Source organism: Hydra vulgaris, chromosome 08 (assembly GCF_038396675.1).
Source record: "Hydra vulgaris chromosome 08, alternate assembly HydraT2T_AEP".
NCBI classification, from domain to species: domain Eukaryota; kingdom Metazoa; phylum Cnidaria; class Hydrozoa; order Anthoathecata; family Hydridae; genus Hydra; species Hydra vulgaris.
This window is the reverse complement of record NC_088927.1, coordinates 58,771,636-58,797,500: the sequence shown is the minus strand read 5'-3', so window position 1 is coordinate 58,797,500 and position 25,865 is coordinate 58,771,636. Positions and strand designations below refer to the sequence as shown.

General features: G+C 29.3%; 1 protein-coding gene across 1 annotated transcript in view; it reads left to right on the top strand.

The window, feature by feature from the left end:
- The window catches only part of LOC136084402 (carbohydrate sulfotransferase 3-like), a 1,730-nt gene extending 601 nt beyond the window's left edge, over positions 1–1,129 (top strand). The window contains exon 1 of the mRNA XM_065804406.1: positions 1–1,129. This exon is cut by the window's left edge and continues 601 nt beyond it. Within this exon, the coding sequence (XP_065660478.1) occupies positions 1–783 (783 nt within the window). The 3' untranslated portion in view covers positions 784–1,129.
- Positions 1,130–25,865: the final 24,736 nt, after the last annotated feature.

Sequence of the window (25,865 nt, the reverse complement as noted above, 5' to 3'; positions counted from 1 at the left end):
ATTTGGACAATTGGTCGATCAGGTTCAACGTTAATGGGGAAATTATTAAACAGTCATCCAGATGTGCAATATTATTATGAACCGCTCAATCATTTTTACAGAAAGGTTTTACGAATTCATATGAAATTATACGGAACAGAAAATCGTGAGGAAATATTTTTACCTGCTATTTCAATGATTAATTCAATTTTCAATAAATCATTTAAAACCAACACATGCAACCATATTATTATAAAAGAACTACATCCACGGTTACCAGGAGGGTTAATTCGCTTTTCTGCTAATTTCAAAGATACTATTAAATTTATACATCTTATAAGAGACCCGAGAGCGGCTTTAAATTCTATGATTAACTTGAAATGGTTTAAAATTAATGACTTACCTGTTGTTGCTACAAAACTTTGTCAAGCAACTTTAAGAGACTTCAAATTTGGTCTCACATACATGAATCAAAGTATATACTATATGATAAAATACGAGGAGTTATGTACAAACCTTAGCCAAAATGTTATGGCTTTACTGAATTTTACTCAACTCAAAGAAAGTTCTCAAGTAAATGATTATATCATAAAAATTCAGCAAGCAAAAATAATAAAAAATAATAACCCTTATGGTACGCAAAAAAATCTTAAATTACAAATATTCAACTGGAGAAAAAGCATAAATATGAGTGTTGTCAACACGATTGAAAGCCATTGTTCGCAAATGATAAACACCTTAGGCTATAAACTGGTAAATGGAAATATAGAAATTCTTAGAAATCTGTCAATACCTTTGCATTAGATAAATAATAATAAAAAATTTAAAGTTTGCCAAAAACTTACTAATAGAAAAATAAAGTTAACTCACGGCTTAAAAAAACAAACGATTTAAGCTATTTTTAATGATAATAAAGATACTCTGTATGCTTATGTGCAACACGTTTGTAAGTCAATTACGTACGGAACCTTTTAGTTTTACATTGCACAACCTCTTATTTGGTAAGGTTTGATATAAAAAGTATATAAATAAATTTATTTTGCAAACTGAAAATGGGAAGTGGTCCCCCAAACCCTATTTCGGAACCCTAAATTGACCAAAATTTGTCTAATACCTTAATCTTGTAATTCTATTTTTATTTCATACAAAATACTGCTATAAATTGATGTAAAAAAAAATAAATAAAGTATTAGAATGTTACAACATAGATAGTTCAGAGAAGACTGGAAAGTACAACCAAATTTAGATTTACCCCCTCAGCATTATTTACCAAAAATCGCTCCTAATGCATATTTTGATTTCATTATTGAAAAATGTAGGGAAAATAGGGGGATAGGGGGTGTATCATATAATTATATATATTAGGTTTCTATTATATTATTTTTATTATAGTAAAAAAGTATAAAAATATTACTTAAAAAGATGGCTGCTTCAGAGAAAGCTACACGCTCAACTACAAATGTTTGGCTAGTTGGACATGTTCTCCCAACAATAGATGGGTCGAGTCAGTTGCCAACAAGTGGTGTTGCCCTATGTAGAGTTTTTTATGAAATGATAATCAAAAAGACAATTCTTTTAATATCCTGCAACACAATTGCAGGTGAAGTTATGATTTTCTGGTTTAAAGCTAATATTCCAACTATAGCAAAGCCTCATGTAGTTGCTAAACTAAAGAGTATTCACAAGCAACATGTCCAAGTATCTAAGCACAGAAGTAGAAAATCAGCTACTCAACATAGCTATCAAGAAAAATTCACTGCCAAGATGAATACACTTTTTGATATTGCCCATGGTGAATAGGATTGTCTCATCAAGATTAATGAAGATAAACAATTTCTGATAGACCAGAGAGGGTCTCCGAAAGATGTTAATGACATCAGAAGACTTAATGTGTAAGAAAGCAGTTGTAAAATACAGAAAACGCATGCTTTAAGAAAAAAGGCACTTTGAACAACATAAAGAAAGTAAGATTATATCTACAGATACATTAATGGATTGCAATTCAGATTACTCTTTGGATGAAATTCTGACTGCGGTATGTCAATTCAAACACAAAAACTTTTAATCGTCCAAATAATTCAAAACATTCTACTATGGGCACTAGTCATATCTCGATTACAATATCCAAACGTTGTATTCTTGACAATCGACTCTTTCATGTAGCGTTAGACCGAACAAAACTAACACCACAGCAAGCAATGATGGTTGTCACACCAGCCCTGGCTGCAGTCGGTATTAATGTAAATCAACTAACATTTTCACGTTACACTCTAATGGAAGCTCAAACTACATCCCGTGAATCTCTTGCAATAGCAGTAAGAAAAAATTTTTAACCCTTGGTTCCACAAATAATTCAAAACATTCTACTATGGGCACTAGTCATATCTCGATTACAATATCCAAACGTTGTATTCTTGACAATCGACTCTTTCATGTAGCGTTAGACCGAACAAAAATAACACCACAGCAAGCAATGATTGTTGTCACACCAGCCCTGGCTGCAATCGGTATTGATGTAAATCAACTAACATTTTCACGTTACACTCTAATGGAAGCTCAAACTACATCCCGTGAATCTCTTGCAATAGCAGTAAGAAAAAATTTTTAACCCTTGGTTCCACTAGTTGCTCATTTTGATGGTAAAATGTTGTCGAATGTTGTTAGAACCAGACGTGAATATCTGCTAATTGTTGTATCTGGATATTGAGAAATTATTAGGGATCCCTGAGATACCTGCTGGTACTGGCGCTCTAATGGGATAAAAGGTAGTTGAGTTCATTGATGAACGGCCTGGCGTTGAGGAGCATCTTGCAGGTCTTTGCTTTGACACAACTGCAAGTAATACAGGAAGTCATAATGGGGCAATAACTGTCATACAGAAGTCAATGAATTGAAGAGTTTTGTTTTTAGCCTGTCGACATCATATTCTTGAAGTCTGCTTAAATGCAGTGTTTGATGCGTTTTTTGTTTCAAAAGGACCAAACATTGAACTTTTTGGTAGAGTGAAGTCCCAGTAGGAGCTAATAGAAAAATCAAAGTTTGAACCACTTGAAAGTAATAAAAGCGGAGCTGGAGGCTCTTTTTCAAACTTCAGCTGGAGCTGAAGTTTGAAAAAGAGTGCTTGCATCTCGAAAATCCAATGCGGTTGAAAATTTGAAAAAATACTTAAAGGAAACGCAACCACGTGATGATTATAAAGAATTTGGAAGACTAGCTCTTCTCCTTTCGGGAGAAAATAATGATTCAACAACTATTTGCATTCCTGGGGCTTACCATTGTGCAAGATGGATGGCTAAAGGTATATACTGTTAAAAAAGTTTTGGTTTTCGTCATCGGTTAAATATCACAGAGAAAGAAATGGGGATTTTAAGAACAATATGTCTCCTGATAACCACAATATATGCATGTTTCTGGTTTTCAGCACCTCTCATAACAGAAGCACCAATAAATGATCTCCTTCTTTTAAAAGTAATTGAGAACTATTGTCAAGTTGACAGCAAAGTTGCAAATGTTGCAAAAAATAAAATTAAACTTCAGTTATGGTATTTCAGTGAAGATCTGGCTGCTCTCCTATTATTCAGTGATAAAATTTCTGTTGAAGAGAAAATGAATATTGTAAATGCCTTACAAAAAGAACTATTACCGGGTGACAATAGAAGACTTGCTCCAAACAAGATTTGTACATTCTCTAAACTTTCTATAGCTAACTTTGTTACACGACGCTCAATAAACTTGTTTGACTCTCTCAATCTACCAAAAGAATTCTTGACATCGTCTTCTAAAACTCGGGTTAATCGTGATGACTACAAGTCTGCTTGTAAGATAGTTCGTGCCATGAAAGTGGTTAATGACTGTGCAGAACGGGCAGTTAAATTAGCCACTGACTTTAATGAATTTTTTACAAAAAATGGCAATTAATGTCAGCTTCTCTACCAAGTAGTTGAGTATCATACTAAACATTTTTCAACTGAAGCTACAAAGAAACAGTCAAGTCATAATCATTCCAATTGACAACAATTTAATCTATTCAGATATGCATATATATATATATATATATATATATATATATATATATATATATATATATATATATATATATATATATATATATATATATATATATATATATATATATATATATATGTATAATATGAACTAAATATATAGTTAAATACATTATAACAATAATATTAATATATGGCTATTGTTTTTCTGTTATATTTTAATTTAGTTATATGTCAAGGTTTTATTAAATTATATATGTTATTTCATCCAAATAATTTTAAAGTTTGTTATTTGTAATATGTTTTCTTGAATGCATAAGAAAAATTTTAATTATTTTAAAAGTTTCATTCACAATATTTTTTGTTATTTTTAAATTTATAAATTTCAATTATGGCTGAGGTACAAATGGCTGGTAGAGGGACATCACTGCTCATATACATTTGTTTCATTGTTATCACCTTAATAAGTAAAACTGATGCATGTAACAGTGGCACAAGCTGATTTTAATAGATTTCTGAAATACATTATTTTAGACAAAAACGTGTCTCAAAAGGGCTTAAAAACAGGTCCGGGACCTATCATTTCTAGGGTGGAGTCTAGAAATAGGTAATTGCTATATAAATAGGTCATTGCTTCTTATAATTTATATAACCCTAATAAGTAAAACTGATAATAAGTAAAAATAAGTAAAACTGATATAAATAAGTAAAACTGATGCATGTAACACTAAATAAGTAAAACTGATGCATGTAACACTGACACTAACTGATTTTAATACATTTTAGAAATATGTCATTTTAGACAAAAACAGGGTTCTGAAGGAGTTACAAAGCAGGTGTGGGGGACCATTCCCATCATCAGTTTGCAAAAAAAAATTATCTGTGAACCTTTTTATTAAACCTTACCAAATAAGATGCGATATCAAATTCAAAAAAAAACAAAACAAAAACCACCCAAATATATATATATATATATATATATATATAATATATATATATATATATATATATATATATATATATATATAAAGGGTATATATAAAAGTAAGGTATAGCATATATAAAATAAGTTAACGTATATAATACTACTATAATACTTGTATTTAATGCACATTTATTATTATATACACATACACATGATCAATGTTTTGAATTGCTACCAGAAGCGCAATTACGTTTTAAGAAAGTTTTGGTAATACGCACTACTTGACGTTTGTTGTTCAACAAATTTTAAATAAAAGAAAATAATATTCCGAAAATCTGCATTTAACGAATTAAATCTGCATACTACGTACATTATAATCGAATTTTGTTGAACAATATTTCTTCGAGTATGGAATGAAAAGCAGGCTTATATATATCAAACAAAATTTAAAAAAACCCATGTCTTTTCTTGCAGTTATCAACATGATAACTAACTAAAAAGACATATTTTTAGTTTTGTAAAAAAAAAAATTCAATTTTTAAGAAATTTTATTTTTACTTATTTACTTATTTTTTTAACAAAAACTTCATACAAATATATGACACAAGATATAAAATTGCAAGTGGAAAAGTTCGTTAAAAAGAATAAATGTTTAACAACATTTAATAAACAAACAAGGAAACGCGAACACTCGAAGCAGACCATGAGGTCTTGTCACCAAGAACCACTAAAAATAAACGTGATAAAATAACTGCTAATTAATAACTTATACTTTTATTTAAATTCAAAGAAACGAAATAAAATGATGACTTAATACATAATATTATAACTGATATCATTTTAAAACGAGATCTTTAAGTTCTCTTTTTCTGAAATATATGTAAATTGACATTATAAATCTTTAAAATATATTTCTTTTCTGCCTAAAGTATTAACTAATTTGATTGAAATTGATATTGGTGAGAATATGAGCCAAAATTTAAAACTCCAATTTATTTCCTGTAACTTCAAATATATATTAAAAATAATAATAACTAAAATTGATTATTATTATTTTTAATAATATTTATTTGATATATTATTTAAAATAATAATATATTTAATGATATATATATAATAATAATGTAATTTTGACTTGTTTCTTCTTTAGGCTTAAATTGTAGCATAATCCGTACTAAAACCATAATCTTTGCAAAAAATTTAAATAAACTGCTTAGGTGTTTTGATGTTTCGTGGTGTTAAAGTTTTTTTTTTGTATTTAGTGGTTGTAGTGTTTTCAGTAAATGGTTAGATATTCCGATTCCCACAAAGTATTCTGCATAGTTACTACAGAGGCGGATTTAAACCCCGTCAAATGCTGCAAGTAACAGGGTAAAAAAAAATATAAATATTGGTACTATGACGTCTAATACCCGCTTAATACTAATTGCCGATCTTTATATTTTTGTTATATTTTGCTAAAAATACAATTAGGAAAAAGTTCACAGTGAAAACTATGCTCTGCAGAGGTTGAAAAATTGTTTTATAAAAAAGCTAATGTATACTATACTTTTCAGGATATGACAAAACTATTTTATAAAATATGCTTATGTAAATTACACTTTGCAGGATAGGGGTCGCCCATAAACTACGTCCGGCTATTTTTCACCGTTTTTCACCCCCTCCCTCGTCACAAAATTGTAACACTTAAGTTGCAAGTTTTGTATGAATCGTCACAAAACCACTACCCCCTTCCCCATAGAGCGTGACGTAATTTATGGACAACCCCATATTAGAAAATCATTAAGGTTGGTTTACGCTATTAAAAGGAATAAAATTGTTTTGTCCAATTTCGACATGCATTTTACTTTTTCCATTTTCAAATATAAACTAAAAAATTTAATTATCTTAATGGATAATGAAGTCAGGTTTTTTTAATTTTATATTTTCTTTATAACTTTTATTGTTAATTACGTTTTATTTTGTTGATTATGTTTTGATGTAGTTTATATACACATGCTTGTAAAAGGTTCTGATGATAAGATCAGTACAATCTTCTTTCAGAAACCTTGTTTGTGTTTGTGAAAGTAATTTATTTACTACGACAACAAATGTAAACTCTTAAAAAAAAAAAAAAAATAGTAGCAATCTGATTCGTTTAAAAATAAAACTTTTTTAAAAATCGTAGTGTAAACTATACTTTGCAGCAGTTTTTTGATTGGTTGCAAGTATACTTCCATCAACAAATCTAATATAAAGTATAAATATAAAGTATAAATATAAATATAAAGTTTTTGAATATCATGTCTAAGCATGGCCTATAACTTAATTGAAGATATTCTAAAAAGATTAAAAACCGACGATCTTGTTTGAGGATTTTGTTAATTGATGATCTTGTAAATATGTTTTATGAAACTTTGTTGGATAAATTTATTAATAACAATAACAAAATGGTTAATAATAGTCATTCCAGACGATTTTTTTATAATCTAAAAAAACATATATAATTTATATCATCGTATAGAGCTTGACCTGACTTAAAAAATGAGGGGTCATTCGACCTTTGAAGTTAAGCGTATCCAAAGTTATTGAATTTTTTGTAGTGCAAAAATTGATGATTTTTTGACGAAAGGTATAGGGATTAAGTATGGAAAATTTGCAGTGTTATGGCACCGAAAAAGAGAGTATTTTTGGATCATATTGACTTTTGAATAACTTTTGAACCGTTATAACATTTGACTTGAAATTTTCCATAATGATTCAACAACTATAAGAAAATAAAATACAAAGAATTTTTTTTTTTAATTCTGTCAGGATTGCCCAGAACTGTCTATTTTACAGACTGAGGGTTTTTACTTATTTACTTAGTTTTGGTGTCATATTGACTCTTGAATAACTCTTGAACCGTTATTATATTTGACTTGAATTTTTCCATAGTGATCCAACAACTATAAGAAAATAAAATACCCCCAAATTTTTTTGTTCAACTGACGAGATTTACCAGAATCATCTATTTTACAGACTGAGGGTTTTCACTTATTTACTTCGTTTTAGAAAATAAAATTTGGGGTTATATTATAATTACACCATACAAATATGCATAAAGGAATCATGGAATCCAAATCATACATCATTTTGAAATTATTGTATAATTTACAGACTGGTCAGTAAATTACTACAAAAGGGCATTAAAAACTGTCGAAATTATTCAGAATAACCTATTTAACAGACAGAAGATTCTTCAATAAAGTTAAAATTTAATTTTTAATGAAAATAACTTACAGCAAACAAACTTTCTGAAATTTGGAGTACTTATAACTGCAATAGGCAGGTATAACAGCAGAAATTATATTTAAAAATGTAAAAATGTTATTATTAGAAACACAGATACACAATAACGTGTTAAAAATATTTTGTTAATTCATTTTAAAAATATATAAATTAAAAACATTTAAAACTAAATAAGTATAAAATAAGAAACTTACTCTTTAAGATTGCTTATGTGAACCTATGAAAACGTCTAAGATAAAAAAAAAATGAAAATAACATAGAAAAATGTTTTTATTCTAAAACTTATTTCTTGGCTTTTAGTAAATGATTGGAAGTAGCAAGTTTCAGTAACGAAACAAACTAATAATCATTTTTAACAATAGACACCATCGAGAAGGTAAGCCAAGTTGTCTATCAACACAAAATATCACAACAATAACATCACAATCACAAAACACACAGACCCTGTGGCACTAAACGCTCCTAAGTCACACTAGTGTTACTAAGTAATGGGTTAACTTTTAACCAAAACTAGTGATCATCCTGAAAAGCTTAAAGGTGGCTTTGCAAAAGCTTAAAGGTATTTGCAGATGATATAAGAAACAAATGGATTTCAATCATCTTGTTTTAGAACTGACTTGCTAACTATTGTTACAGAATGGTACTACATAGCATTACATAGAGGTGGTTAGGCAAATTCTACTGCTCTGGATATCAAAGGCATTCAATAAAGTCTGGCATGATGGACTTACCCATCTTTTTGCAATTTTTTAAGTTGTCTGTTAATTGTTATCTAGCTATATATGCGGTAGTGGTGTTGTGGTAAAATGTTCGCTTCATAAGCGAGAGGTTCCGAGTTCGATCCCCACCACGTCCCTGGTAGTATTGCGCTCAACTTGTTTCTCCGAGCAGCGGCCTTGTTCGTCGAGGTTCGTGTTTCGGAGTTATAGAGTTGAGAGAGGGTTATAACCACTATTAAGTAGCCTCCTCACCTGTAGTGGCCTTCTTGGCCTTGAAGAGGTGAATAACAAAAAAAACAAACAAAAAAAAAAATAAATAAACTTTGTCTAGGTTCTTCCAGTAACTTCCAACTTTAAAAGAGGTTACCTTCTGATGCTTGCTCTACCCCTACTTCTATCCACAATAGTGAAATTGTTCCCAATCAAATTACTGTTTTTGTACCTTCTGATTTAATTTTGAAAATTGCTAATGATGACTTTTCATGCTGTTACCCCAACTTCTATTGCATACATCCCTTTAGGATATGGTTCTAAAAACTTTCTTATTAAAACGCAATTTAATCAAGAGAATCTTCCAGTTTCCAATATGGATACTACCTATATTATCTGTTGATTTCACCTATCAAATAAAGAAATTTTAATTTGTAACATGTAATTGACGTTTTTGAAGAAGGTAGATATATCTAATGGTCTAATTATAAGCAAGGGTTTTGAGTCTTTAATTAACAAACACTTATGCTCTCCTCTCGAATCTAATAACTCACTTTCTGATCATCACTATGGATTTCAATCGCCTCACTTTACAACTGATACTACCATTTATTCCTGCCTTGATAAGAACGCAACTCTCTCTGATTGCTTGAAGAGGGCATTTGAGCTTAAAAAGGATCTCACTTCTGCTACAGCATTAAGCTCACAGTGGCTGGTGAACTTTAACTCAAAGAAAACTTAATTTTTTTCAGCTAATTGTTATCACCATAATCTAGATCTTCCTATATTTATTAACAGTAATGTACTCCATGAGTCATCTACCCTTCGTCTTCTAGGATTAACTCTTACTTCCAATCTTTCTTGGAAACTGTATATCAAATCCATTGCAAAATTAGCATCTGCTAAGGTTGCATCTCTTTATCGAGCTCAACACTTTCTTAATCCGGATTTTATTCTTTATCTCTATAAATCTAAAATCCTTCCTAGTATGGAATACTGTTGCCCCATCTGGGGCGGATCTTCCAATAATGCCCTTTCTCTTTTAGTCAAAGTTCAAAAATGCATTGTAAACATAGTTGGACCTGCTCTTGCAGCCAACCTCTAACCATTATCACATCATTGTAATGTTGCTTCTCTTTCTCTTTTCTATAAATATTATAATGATCACTGCTCTAAAGAGCTAGCGTCTCTTGTACCATATACTAAAATTAATTGTTCTGTTACTTGTCATTCAATTAAGTCTCATCCTTTTAATGTGACTGAAATTGTAATAAAGTTGCAAAGACAAATAAATTTCGAAAAAAAATGTATGTTTGTGTTCTGTTGCACCTCTGGAGCGGTCCTACAACACCCCACAATAGGTCCAACAGAACACAAACATACACATAATGACTAACCGGTACATAAACACAAACATACATATAGTGACTTACGGGTGCGTAAACACAAACATACAAATAATTACTTATCAGTAGATCAACACCGCTGCAGAGGTGAACAGAAGACAGGTATTCATATTATGACTTGTAGATGCACCATTACCTAAACACAAGGATACATATATTAATGGTACATCAGCGCAAAAATAGAAAGCATAACTTACCAGTATGTTGTCATGGCTGCAGAGGTCCAACAGAAATCAAATATACATATAAAGAATTGTGGGTGCGCAAACACCGCTCCAGATGACCAAACAGATTACAAACATAAAGACATTAAATTGAATAATAATAATAGCAAATATAAATGCAATAAATTGAAGTTGAATTGACATTGCGTCAAAAACAATATTAACAACATTTTTGTTTTTTTCGAATTTCGCCCTCCACATAACCATCAGCCTTTCCCTCTATCTCAACACATTTCATCCTCCACTCTTTGATTAACTCAATATCGTATTTATCCTCAAATCCGTCATATAGTATCTCAAACTCGCATTCATCATCAAATTCATTGTCATCTAAAACACTTACTACGAGCCCTGAATACTATACATCCTTGCCAACTTCATCTACCATTTTATGTCTAATTCTTTTTCCTAAAAACTTTGGAACCCCTCCCTTTGATGCGCCTGCTCTTATTATTTTTCTAGTTTCCATTAATAATCTAGTGTCACCCTCTAATCTGACCTTTTTTTTTAATGTTAACAACATTTCTTGTCTTTCATTATTCTGTCTGATGACTAAACATTTTATTGTATTTGCTCGTTGTTCTGGAGCATCTTTTAAAAACTTAAAAATTGATAGCAGGTTTGTTTTTAACGCCTCTATACCAAATTTTTTGTAATTTTCACATTTTACCTTTTCCCCTAACTGTAGCCACTTTTCTGGAAATTTTTGCTGTAGTACTTTTTTTCGAAATCTAATTTGTCATTGCAACTTCATTACAATTTCATTTTCAGTACCTAAGATTTGCTCCATATCCTCTTTACACAAAATTAAACCACCTTCCTTCCCACCACCACCACCACCATCCTTCCCACCACCACCACCATCATCCTTCCCAATTTCTGTTGTCAAAAACTCTTTTTCTTCGCTTGCCTTTTGTTCCTTTATTTCCTTTTCTAAGTTGCGCTTGTCCATCTCATCGATTTTGTACTGCAATATATTTGCTTTTTTTTCTCTGTACTTTCTGATATATCCTTTTCTATTTCGCCTTGCTAGTAAAACTAGCCTTGCCGATTCTTCCTGGGATTTCCAATATATCCAATCAGCTGTTTTGTTATTGTTAAACATGATGACACCAGCTGCAGCTACTGTTGTCATGTTAGGTTTCATTTTTAACCTGCGGTCATAATAAGCAAAGTCACGTTCAGACACAATGTTAGTACGCGGACAGTTTTGAGTTTCCTCAAGGACACCAACATCTGGATTGTGATATTTCCCTCCAGGCAATTGGTCTCTTAACTCACTCTGGATCATAACTGAACACGAACAGCATATAACTTCAAGACATTCTTGTGTTAAGACATCCAAAAGTGGGTCATTACAATTAAAAAACAAACAATCAAACAATTCATCCTTAGTGAGATATTTGACATCAAAAAATGTAGAACCACTTAACATTATTGATGCATCAGAAGAACAACAAACAAAATAATTAAACATTTGCGACCAAACGGTATTTAAAGAAAAAATATGACCTTCCTATTCAATAATACGAAAAAGAGGTCCTGATATCAGTTTATTAAAAATTCCCAGAGCTCTGGTTGAAGCATAAAATTTTTTGAAAACTTTTTACGCAAAAATGCCCTCCATTCATCAGCTTTCCCGTTCCGTTGATCCCCATGTCTATAGCTTGTAAGTTTTGAAAGTTCATACAAAATATCAAAGGTATGTGAGTTTTTAGAATTTATAAAACCACCATGAAAACTACCTTCCTGCTCAACCACTTTTTCCCATTCTATGATTGCTTTTTCTGCATATATTCCTAAATTATGGATAACATGTAAGCCACAAAAAACATTATGCATTTGAGAAATTATTAATTTTTCATTTAAAGGAAGTAGATCATAGTTTTCAACAACAAAAGGCAAAATTGCTTCTCTCCAATGTTTAAATTGGCTAAAAAAACTTGAATTAACTATGGTGCGATCTGTCATCAAAGATTTGAACGAAAAAATAAGCTTCTGAAGATCATCCTCATAGTTTTCCTTTTCAGGAGAAAATATCTGAGACAAATCAGTGAGTAAATTTTTTAGCTCTTCAAAATAAGATTGTGCCTCGCCTGAAAACATATCTTCTATCCCAAACGTGTAGCTTCCAGATGACGTTGTGACTTGAAAACTACCAATCTCTCTAAAATTATACTTTGTGCCATGTGTATGAAGAACATTGTGTGTACTATTCAATATAGCCTCTCTAACCTGAGCTTTTGATAAAAGGTTCATTTCACTAAAAAATTCAGCGGCCAAAGATTTTACAAAGTAAAAAGTACAGTTCTGATAACTGATTCAACATTGTTAACAGAAACATTTTTACTTAAAAGGTCATAATATACAGAGCGAATTTCATCATTATATCTACCTCCTTCAAAAACATCAATTACATTTTTTTCAAAAAAGTTAACTCTTTCCTTCAGCTCTTCTGAAAGATTTTCAAAGTAATTTAAACTCTCCTTTAAGATTGAATCATTCGTTTCATCAGATGTTTTCAAAACAGTGTTTTCAATTTTTTTCTTAAAATACCATGCCTTTTGTCGATCTGATTGTAAACGTTTTCTAGCCAAATCAATTTCTTTTTCTAATCTAAAATTTTTTTGCAACAATTGGTTAATCCTACAATCCTTTCTAACTTCTCTTTTGTTGACATTTCTGACATTATATTTTGGCAAGATTGCTTGATATTTTCTTTTATATTCATTACATCTTTTATTAATTTGTCTATTTTGTAATTTAAGATGATTAATTCTCTGTTTGTATTTTTTTATTTGATAGGCCAAATCACCTGATAATATAGGTAGTTTTTTATCTGAATTGGAAACTGGCAGATTCACTTCATTAACTTGCGCTTCAAGAAGAAAATTTTCAGAATCATTTCCTAAAGGGGTGTATACAATAGAGTTTGGGGTAACAGAACACAAAAAATCATCATTAGCAATTTGCAAGTTTAAATCAGAAGATACAAAAACAGTAATTTGATTTGGAACAATTTCACTATTGTGGATAGAAGTTGGGGTAGAACAAGCATCAGAAGGTGACAAACCAACAACATCCGTAAAAGCACCAATAAAAGATAAAGCAGAGCTTAAAAAATACTTTCTTAAATCAAAATTTTTGGCACTATTTACTTTTGCAATAAAATCTTTTGACTTTTGAAGGCACTTGATCAGCATAACTCTAGACATAGGGTATTTAAACAAGGATGTAAAAAATACTGAAAGATTTGGCCATGTCAAGTTAAATTTATCTTTTTCTTTACAAATTTGTAAAAAATGGCGATTGGTTAAAACCAAATATGAATTTTTGAGGGATACAATGCCTTCATTAATATTTAGATAATCCATAACAGTGTCAGAGACTAAAATTAAAATTAAACTTAATTTAAGTGACATAAAGAAAAATAATGGGTGGATTAATTTAGTTTCAATAAATAGAATTATTAAAATGAAAAAAATTTGTGCTGCAGTATTCCTAATTTATACTTTTGACTTACTTTCTTGACTTATAGATGGAGCAACCATTTTGGTGAGACTATTGTTAATGTCAACACCTAAAAAAAAGGAATTAAAATAATTATTACAAGAGTTCATTGTATTTAATCAACAAACAAATAGAGGCAAATAAATATAAAAAGAATTTCTTACACAACTCCATTTTCATAAGCTTTTGTTGAATACTATTTTTAGGTTTTTGTATTGAAAATAACAGTTTAAATAAGAGCAACCTGTAGTTAAAATAGTAAAAATCAAGATTTTAACTTTCTTGAATAATGCAGACCTTTTACCCGGGAAAAAGTAAATGATGTATTTTCATTTGATTAAAATTTTAAGAATTATACTTTCACTTTCAATTTAATTTTCATAATCTAACCAAAACAAACGCAAAAATCAAAACAGATAACGTCATTAAATACGCGAACAAAAGCATATATATATACATAATTTATATATGCAAATCCTAAGTACCAATTCTTTAGGTAAACTTAAGTAAATACTTGTTTTAAATAGAGGAAAGGCTAAACTTGCAATTTCCACCTGGACGTTTTTCAAAAACACCTTTTTTTCTATATAAATCAACCTTGAAGTTTTTAAACGCTGAGAACTAAAATTTTTTGTATAAATGTTAAAAAACGTCCAGATTCCATTAGATTTCCCGTCCTTTTCTTAATAAATATGGAAAGTTTCATAAAAATTAGATGTGTTTAAGATCTTAGGAATCCTTACCTTCAAAAGCTTCGTTTTAAAAAAACGTTCCCGCGGCAAGTTTTTTTATGAAAAGTGGTCTCAAGATATGGTTAATATATAAATGAAGCCATACAAAGCTTAGTACTTTCTATATGTGGTTGGAAAGAAATTGAGTAACATTAACTGATGCAAAAAACCTTAAGGCGCTGGCTTAACCATACAAAAAGATATAACAGAGCAAAGTTAATGAAAATTACGTGTTTTTTGGCAAACGTCAAATGTTTTTTGTTAAGCCGTGGAATCGCTATTAATAATAAAGATCTTTTAAGTCGTTTTGTTGATGGCACTAAGAAGAAATATATGTGCAGAAGTTTGTATCCCGTCTTACTTAAAAAACAATAAAAAGCATTGTTTTGCTATGAGGTAAGTCACTTTATATAATACAATAAGTTAATCTGTGTTAATTGTGTAAGCAACTTGAATCTAGATATAAAAAACTGTGGGTTAAGAATATGATAAAGCCAGTTCTGTCTCTGAGTATATAAATGATCTTTCTACTCCGGTTCTTATTTTAAATTCAAAGGCTCTGTATTCACATTGTTATAGCCATCGGCTGAACTTATCTATTTGTGAATCGTGTAATGTCCAATCAGTCTCAGAGGTTTTTTCTAATTATTTAAAATTAATTATTCAAAAAATAGACGAAATTTTTAGAAGCTAATATTTTAGAGCTTAAACGTCAAACGCATAAGAAAAATTAAAGGATGTTTGTAGAACTAGATGGATTGGTTTAAACACTTTTCTTGAACATTATTCATCAATTTTCGATGCTTTATGTATCATGGCTTTCCCTGAGAGTTCTGTTAACAAAGACACACAAAATAAATCTTTTACTTTTTAAAACTCCATTAGCACTTTTAAATTTATCTTTACTTTGTTTTTCGCAACAAGTGTCTTTGATTTTACTTTACCTGTTACTCGGTTACTGCAATCAAAAACTATTGGAGTCTTAGACGGTTTGCACCTTATTACAGCTCTTAGAAATAAATTTGTTACCATCAGAAATGATTTATATAATTTTCAAAATAGCTGCTACAAACCATAATGTTTGCTTTCAAGTAAAGCTGACATTTTGGTTTTGAAACCAAGAACTTGTTTTAATTAAAAAAAAATTATTCTAATGTTCCATCAGAGCCTGTTTCACAATACTTCATAAAAGCTATTACTATTCTTCTTATAGATCATGTATTTATATCTATATCTACAAGATTTAAACCAGAAACTGTAGCTGCATATTAAGGGTAAGCAAATATTTCATTTATTATGATTTCTTTTCTTAAAAGACCCAAAACCCAAATGTGTTGAAGGCAGCAGTTTAAAATGTTCTGTAATTTTTTTATAGTTGATTTCCCTAATATTAGTGCATTGAATGGGAAACTAGTTCTTTGGGGATAATAATTCTTTCTATAATATTAGTTTCTCTGGGACTATTTCTGACATCTTATCTCTAACTCTTAAATCAATATTATTTTCTGGATTTTATAATATTAATATAGCTTAAGGATATTAATGTGAGGAGAGTTTTTCTGTTATGTGTCTGCTAAAACGTTATACAAGAACAACAGTGTCAGAAGATTGACTTTTTTGAAGATTGACGGTTTTGCATTAATGTATATCCATCAAGAAATTGTTTCTTGTATTGATAATGCTATTAACAGATTTTCTATAAAAAATTGACGACTTCATTTCAATGATTAGTGTTTATGCTGCTTATTCTAACACACACCAACTACTTTTTATTAAAAAATTATTTTCCATTATCACCGTTCTTCCTATAACAGCTAACAAATATAAATGGAAACCCCTTGGAAGACCAAGACATCAATGGTGTCCTTAACAGGACAGGTTATATGTAACCCTATACTTTTGTTTGGGATTAGCTATATGATTAGTGGTCTTTGTTCAGACAAACACTGGTCTTCGTTTTCTGACATTGACAATTTTTTCTATCATTTTATAATTTTGCGATGAAATAAAAAAAATAAAAATTATTTTAAATAAATTTTCTCTAAATCAACGTAATAGTTTTCTTTAAGTTATTGTGCCATTTAAACCAGTTTTTTACTTTAATTGTTTTCAAAAACTGTTACCTTTCTTTTTATTTGATCAATAATGATCTTCTTGTTGTAATGGTTTAACTTTTTTTTTAAATCTTGTAATATAAAAATATATATAACCTTTTATTTGATTATGTATATAAATCTATTTGTATTTGTGTCTTTCTCTTTTCTGTTTTTAATTTTTCTTTTTCTGATTGTCCATGTCTGGAATGAAATTTGTTCCTAGACATGCTGATGAGCCCTGATATTGGGCGAAACAATCATTTGTTGGTTTATATATTTATTATTGTAATATGTTATACTTTTATAAAAAACACTTTTTGTTAAAAAAAGTTTCTAAATAAAACTAAGATATGAGCTTCTCACTACAATAGAAAGAAAATCCCTTTTGCCCCTCCCCCCCCCCCCCTCCTTATGTTTTTTTTTTTGAGATATTGTTTAAAAACGTAAGTATATTTAGCAGGCTGTTGCAAAGTGACATGAAATTCGGATAAAATCGTGTAGTACAAATTCTATTTTTTGCGCTCGCCTGCATGTAAATCGATGGTCTGGATTGTCGGCATCGAAAAAATTGCCCCCATCCACCTTTACTTCATGGCCCAAATCCGCCCTTGCTCCAGCCTTTTTTTTTATTTGCCTTTTGGGCGTAGTTGCGTCACTTACAACATAGCGTAAAGCGCTTTTTTTTTTGACGGGGTAAATTGTAAACTTGCGTCCGCCCCTGTAGTTTTCAAAATTAATATACTTTCCGATGTCTCAACCATTTTTACAATAAAAATGTAAGTAAAATTGCTAACTCTTATAATTCAAAAAACTGATTGTCAAATAATTTGTAAATTGTAAACTGCATTCAACCCCCAATATAAATAGTAAACTGCATTTAACCAATTCAATATTGCAATCCAATATTTAAAAACCATCTCTTAAATCCGCTCTACTTAAAAATACTTCTTTAATAAACCGTTCAAAGGCTCGTACCATAAAAAGTTTTTTTTAAATTGTGAGATAAATGGATAAATACTTGGTAAATCATATATATTTACACACACACACACACACACACACACACACACACACACACACACACACACACACACACACACACACACACACACACACATATATATGTATATATATATATATATATATATATATATATATATATATATATATATATATATATATATATATATATATATATATATATATATATATATATATATATATATACAATGGTTTGTGATAATAATTTTATGTAAATTTAAATATAATTTAATAGATTTAGGCATAACAGTAATACAAACACTGAATAATGAAATGGGAGTAAAAGATGTCGGTAACACTGCTCAAATTACTTTAGGGAAGTCCCGAATTTTATATACGAACATATCTAGATTTGTAGGTTAAAATAACATATCTGTTGTTTCCTATCAATTTATTTATATTGGCTTTTTGTTTATTTGATTTTAGTAAGACTAATTAAAGGTAAGCTTAATTTTAGGGTTAATTTAATAAAATATATAAAATAATCGTATAAATTTATTTTATAAATAGAAATTATGGGTCGTGCAAAGCATTATAACTATTTATTAAATTATTACACAACTAATTATTAAATTAAAACAAGAAGGGAAAACATACAAATTTATTCAAGAGACATTAAGTTGTTCTCCTATGATGATTTGAAATGCTCTAAAATGAAAAAATGTAGGCGAAACAAGGCATTTTTAGGAGGAGGAAGGGGGGAGGGCGTGTACTTAATATGGTTCCAACCCCCTTGCCCTGTTTCCCCCCCTCCTCCCCAACAAAATACTACTAATTCTAGACGTTTATTAATTCGATTCTAATCTAGAAATTCATTATTAGTCTGTCAAAAAGCACCGCATAAAAAAATAACAATAAACTAACTCTAAATATTAATTACGAATTTTTTAAACTTCCATCTTTTATTTGTGACGCTTCTATTGCTTATGATGCAATATGTATGTTATGTAAATATATCATTGTTATGACGTTTTAAAACAATATTTTAGTTAAAAGTGGAATATGATTGGTTAATTTTAAATTATGATAAAATCGCGATGTTTAATCATAGTCACAAGAATAGCTGTAATCTTGTGACTATGGTTTAGTAGAAAATTAAGACTGTTCCTTGAGAAATGACGCATTTGAACTTCGTTCTCCATCCACACAGTGGTCTGAAAAACTTGATTTTTGGCCAAAATTAAAGTTTTGATGTTATTATACTAAATTGATAATGCTGAATCCAAATTTGAAAACAGTTTTTGATTTAAAGGTTTTATTGTTCAGATATCGCTTAAGTGGTCCAGTCAAGAATTTCTAAAAAGTTTTTCTTTTTTTTGCTTGCAGTTTTATTATATATATATATATATATATATATATATATATATATATATATATATATATATATATATATATATATATATATATATATATATATATATATATATATATATATATATATATATATCTGTAACTCAGGAGACAAAGTTCGATTGTCCAGTTTTTTGTGAAAATGAGTTATGTATAAGACCTTTTTAGTTTTTTCAGTATCTACACAGAGGTATAAAGACTGTTGTCCAACGACAATGTGAAACAAAGTTAGGTTAATATAAAAGGTCTGGTGTCTCTACAATGTTCAAAGGAAAAACGTCTGTTGTCCGGAAAAAATTTTTTTTGTCAAAATTATATTTCATGTGCCTTAAGATAAATTAAATAAAACTTGAAAAAAATTACATAAATTTAACCATTATTTATTGTTTTATGAATAGCTAATACTCTAATTTTCAATTTAATAATCAATCTAAAGATATAAGATAAGTCAACGCATTAAATTAAAAAACATTTTATAAAAAATAAACGTGCAATACGGAATAACAAAGATATGATTAAAAATGAGTTATAAAAACAACACAAATATAGGGACAATATATATATGGTATATGACAGTATGGTATAGTTTGCAGTGAATATAAGTTCCTTTATTTTAATTATATGCAGCTGATTTTTTTAGGAATTATTAAGCGGATAATAGATGTTCAAAATATACTTTAAATATAGTGTTTTAATTGCGGACTTTGCATTTTATATGGATTTTAAATTGACTAAAATATTCATTTTTTTAAGTATTTTCATCTAGTTAAATATATGGAATATTTCATATAAATAAAATAAAAATGAGTATTTGAACAATTTTTAATAAATTTGGTAGCAAGTACGATTGCATAAAGAAAAAAAAAATGTTTTTGAGCATGTGTTTATAGAAATAAAACAAAAAAGAGACACTACACCTTTTCAAGATGTAATTGAGAACTTGAAAGTTGTAATTAAGAAAAGTAAGATGTAATTGAGAAATATAACATCTAATTTATAGGGTTGTTACAACTTTGAAATTATTCGACTGACGCCTAAATCGATTTTTGTATTTTTTAAAGTCAACCAAAATCGACTAATACATTTTTAAAATCAACTAAGTCGACTAAAAGTCAATTTAGTCGAAATATTTGAATAAAAATTTTTATTATAATCATATACTTTTAATGTTGCTTGACAATTTACTTTATAAATGGTATGAAACAAATAGAACTTTATGAGAGTAAACAAAAAAACCAGGTGATATGTAATACTGTTATAATAATACATGGTGTTAAAACAAGAGCATTTTTTTGTTCGATTTTAATTCTTCAAGTCTACTAGGTGAATTAAAATCGATTTAACAAACAAAATAAAACGGAAAATATAATTCCAAATATAGAAGAAAAAAAACAAAGATTGGCATTTTATACGTCTTGGCTCAACATGACACATTTTCCAGCTAAATCTGGTTTAAGTCTATTTCGCCATTCTGTGATGATTTCGGCAGCACTCGAAAATAACTCTTCTGAAGGCGTTGAAGAAACAGTTATGTATAAAAGCATCTTTGCTACCTTTGACAAAACAGGAAATTGGCATAAATTATTTTTATAAAATGCAAGGGGACATGAATTTTCTGATACTTTTAAATTCATATTTAGATAATTGATGATTTCGTCGTCCACTGATTACAAATCTTTTGACAACACTGTCTCATCGCATAACAGTATTTTTCTTATTTTTGATGGAATTTCTTGACTAGATGACGACTCTTGGCTAGACAACTGAAGACTATTCGGTCTGAGCTGCAATTCATGGCTCAATTGAACAACTAAAGAATGGGCTTTTTTAATACAAGCAATTTTTGCTGTTTTGTTCGATAAAATTTAAAAGTACGAAATCGAGGATCTAAGTATGTAGCTGCGTATAACTTTTCAATTTTGAGAAAATCTTCACATCTTCGATCAAAACTGTCTTTGAGTTTAATAGCAAGATTCATAGTTGTACGATTATTTGATTCACTTTTAAAGTTAGCAAAATATTCAGTTAATTTATAAACGGCTGGTAATATAATTGAACAAGTAGTATATTGTGATCCGCTCAAAATTTTTGTAAAATCATGTATTGGTTCTAATAAATCAATTAGCTTGCCAATGATTTGCAATTCCCAGCTTTTTAACAACAATTATTTATTATCTTTGTTCTCTGGTTTGATTAAAACGTTTTTGATTGAGTCGCTAAGTTTAAAAAGTGATTGCAGCATTAAAAAGGTTGAATTCCACCGAGTAGGTACGTCTTGTTTTAATTTGTTAATTGAATATTTATCTTCCGGATTGTCAATTTTCATATTATTTAATTCAACACAACTAACTAGCTGAGCAGAAAGTTTATTACTGTGTTTAAATAAGCCAACCAGTTTCCAACATTTCTTTAAAATTATGAAAATGCAATCATTTTCTTCAGTTTATTGCTCATTCTCTTTTACAAGAACATCTTTAACAATTAAATTTAATATGTGACAAAAACAAGATATGTACAATTTATTCATTAGATCTTCTAGACAAGTTTTGATAATCGCAGCAGTGTCACTACTTGTTGAAAGTGTTTTATCGTTTATTTTCCATTCATTTAGAATTATTTCAATGCTCCTTTAAATATAGACTAGTATAAGCTTTTGGGCTGTGCTTTAATGCAATGCGAATCGATTTCAAACAAAAATTTTCATCAACAAAATGTATTGTGGTGTCGATGTATGAATGCGAGGCTTGTGATGTCCATCCATCTGTTGTTAGATGGCAAAATACAGCTTCGTTTAAAAGATGCATAACCTTTATTTTAAATAATTCAAATTTATGCGGCACTATTTCATACGAAAACCTTTGTCTAGTCGGTAATTTGTACTTGCTATCAAATGAATCTAGCATATAGATAAAATGCTTGTTGACAACAATCGACAGCGGTTGGCCTGTTTGAAGAATAAAGTTACACATAGATTCTTCTAAATCTCTTTATTTCTGCGAGCTTGAAAAATATGAGTAAAATTTGCAAATGCAGCTTTGATAGATAGATGACCAGTTGTTGTACTTGGAAGTTTAGACTCTTTAATACTAATATGATGGTACTATACAAATGATTTGCCATTGAGCAGGTATTTTTGTTGTACTTTAGCTCTTTGTTGCAAATTTCGTTTGTTAACGTTTGTTAATCTTTATATTTACATGTGGTTATTGTAGAGTCATTGTTTTTTACAAAATAATTCCAGACTTTACTTTTATGAAAATTATTATTCAAAATTTTTTTCTACTATAAAAAGAGAATAAAAGTAAATAAAATTTATATTAAAATTAAGTCAAAGAAATAGCATAAAATCTCTTCATCATTCTCTGTTGTTTCGTCTCTCTTAAGTTTAGTCGCACGGCTTTTAAGTGCGTTCGTAGGAGAATTCCTTCGTGCGGAAATATTCTCCGAAAGGGATTTATTTGTGTTCCAATCATTATTATTAATAGTCCAAATAAAGCTATACCAATCTTTAAAAATGTCTTAAGGGAGTTTGATTTAAAAATGTCTAAACCAATCGTTGATAATGTCCATTGTGAAATATTGTGTACCAATCATTGCATAATGTATCAAATTTAATTAAATATAAGAATACTACTTGTAATTTCATTTCAATTTAAAAAAAAGAGAATTTTAAAAATGTTTATTTTTTAAACTCTCTCTGTTTAAATTCAAATGAAATTATATAAGCAGTATTCTTACATTATTTTATCTTATATATTATCTTATGTAAAAATGATACAGAGATAAGATATGTTAATTTTTAAAATTCTCTCTGTATTATCTTTCACAACAATTAAGAAAAATTAATAAACAACTTAACTTAAAAAAAAAAGTGGCGTAACGAGGTGGAGACAGATTGGGCCGTCTAAACCTTTTTTCGGGTAACAGATTTATTAAACCTCTTATCTTTTTCGCATCATTAACAGAGTACCATAACACATTACTTAACATTTTGTTTTAAAAAGCATCAACTGGTTACTATAATAAGAAAAAGGAAATATATTAATGAAGTTGTGCTACATACAGCAAGCATAGAGTTAACTTTATGTGATACAATTAGGTCCAATGCTCAGATATTTTGGCTGACTTAAAAAAACCGTTTTGAGTAATATTCTTACGCATGGCTCCGTCTTTATAAATAACTTATCTTTTTAAGTTAAACTACTAATAAAGATATCTCTTTACTAATTGGTCAGCATCATAACAAAATTAAAGGTTAATAAAGTTATATCAAGTGAAAAAATAGATATAAGAATGTTAAGATGATTCATGATTACCCGACTAAATCGACTTTTAGTCGATTGGTATGAAACCCATAGTCGATTAAATCGACAATTCAATTTTCCAAAGTCGGCTAATTTCGACTTTTAGTCGATTTAGTCGAAGTCGATAACAACACTAGTAATTTAGAAGTCGCAATATGTAATTAAGTAACACAACATGTAAATAAGAAATTGCAATATATAATTTAAAAAATAAAAGTTGTAATTAAGAAATCGTAATAAGTAAATGAGAATAGGGGAAGTTCGTGTACTTAGGGCCTCCTTGTACCTAGGGCCACCCCACTTTATTTGAAATCTAAAAAGTTCTAAGTTATGCTTCTCAGTCAGGGGATTATTTAAAAAAAAATTATTTTCTAATCCTATTTTGATAGAGAGCGTTGCCACGGCAAGTTATAATTAGAAAACGCTTTTTGATGGTCTAAAGTAAAGTTTTGCTGCTTTTATCTTATATTGTTTTACAATCCTAAAGGAAATGCTTTTCTATAGGTTCTAGTAGATAATATTGTTTGTTACTTAAGTACTAAATGCGGTGTTCAATAAGTTTACTCTCAATGCGGATTTGTTAATAGATGACGTTTTGCATGAGGCTATCAAACCTTGTACCTAGGGCCATATAGTTTGCTTGTACCATAGTTGTTGCTAGGGCCAAATGTTTGTTTCTCTGATAAAGAATTTGTTTGATCACGAGATATATTGATATACGTGTTTCAATCAAATTGTGTACTTAATGTTTGAATAATTATCTACTTTTTTTAGATACTTTACAGTGATGTATATCAATGTGATATTTATATTTTAATTATGAGAGTTGTAAAGTTTGCTACACACCTTTTATTATTTTAAAATGTTTTTGCTTTTGATATATTTATATTAAATCTCTGTGGTTTTTATTATATTTTAGTAGTAGTTGTAGTAGTAGTAGTAGTAGTAGTAGTAGTAGTTGTTGTTGTTGTTGTTGTTGTTGTTGTTGTTGTTGTTATTGTTGTAGTAGTTGTAGTAGTAGTATTAGTGAAGAAGTATTCTTTCTGTTATTATTTTAATATTGCATGTTTACTTTTTAAATTCATAGACATTCAGGTATTTTGATCATAATAAATTTTATTTATTTTGATAATAACTTGGTATTTATTAAATTTATCTTTACACATTTTAAAAATGTGTAATTTGTTTATATTTCAATTTAAAAATATTGGAGGTTTTTTTAACTATTTTTTTAGATGTCTAGGAATAATAATGGAAAAAAGTGTTCAAAACCTTATGTAGATAGTGTAACTCTTGTTGCAGAAGCAGTAATGAAGGATGGATTTCTGGTTAGGAATGCAGCACATCATTTCAGTATCAGCAGAACAACACTCCAAATACAAAAACTTTTGTCAGAAGAATAGTTCTAAAAATACTGAACTAAAATATCAATATTTAAACCGATGTGCTGTTTAGAATGTATTCTCTAAAGATGAAGAAAAAACCTTAGTTGAGTACCTTGTCATTGCAAGCAATATGCATTATGGACTATTAAAACCACAGCTTAAAAATGCTTGCTTTTGAGTATGCTAAAGCCAATGTTAAAAAATATCCAACCTCCTGGGACAAAAATAGAAAAGCCGGTGAGCAATGGTATTCTGATTTTATGAAAAGAAATAATAAGTTTCTTCCACTTTTCTTCCAAGTTTCTTTCAAGCCGCAAACCACAAGTTTAGCAAGAGCCACCAGTTTTAACAAAGCAAATGTTTCATTTTTTTTTCAAAATATCTCAAAGTCTTCTCAAATTATATGTTTTTACCTGAATGCATCTTTAATGTGGATGAAACAGGTATTACAAATGTGCACATACCTGTTAAGATTGAAGCCCCAAAAAACAGATTGGGAGCTTAACTTCTGTTGAACAAGGAACTAATATAACTATTATTATCTGTGTGAATGCAATCGGAAATTCCATACCCCCTATGATGATTTCTTCAAGAGTGAACTTTAAAAATCGTATGCTGAAAGGAGCACCATCAGGAACTAAAGAAACATATAAGTGGATGGTCAAATGCTGAAAATTTTTTATAGTTTTTGAAACATTTTTATTTTTTTTA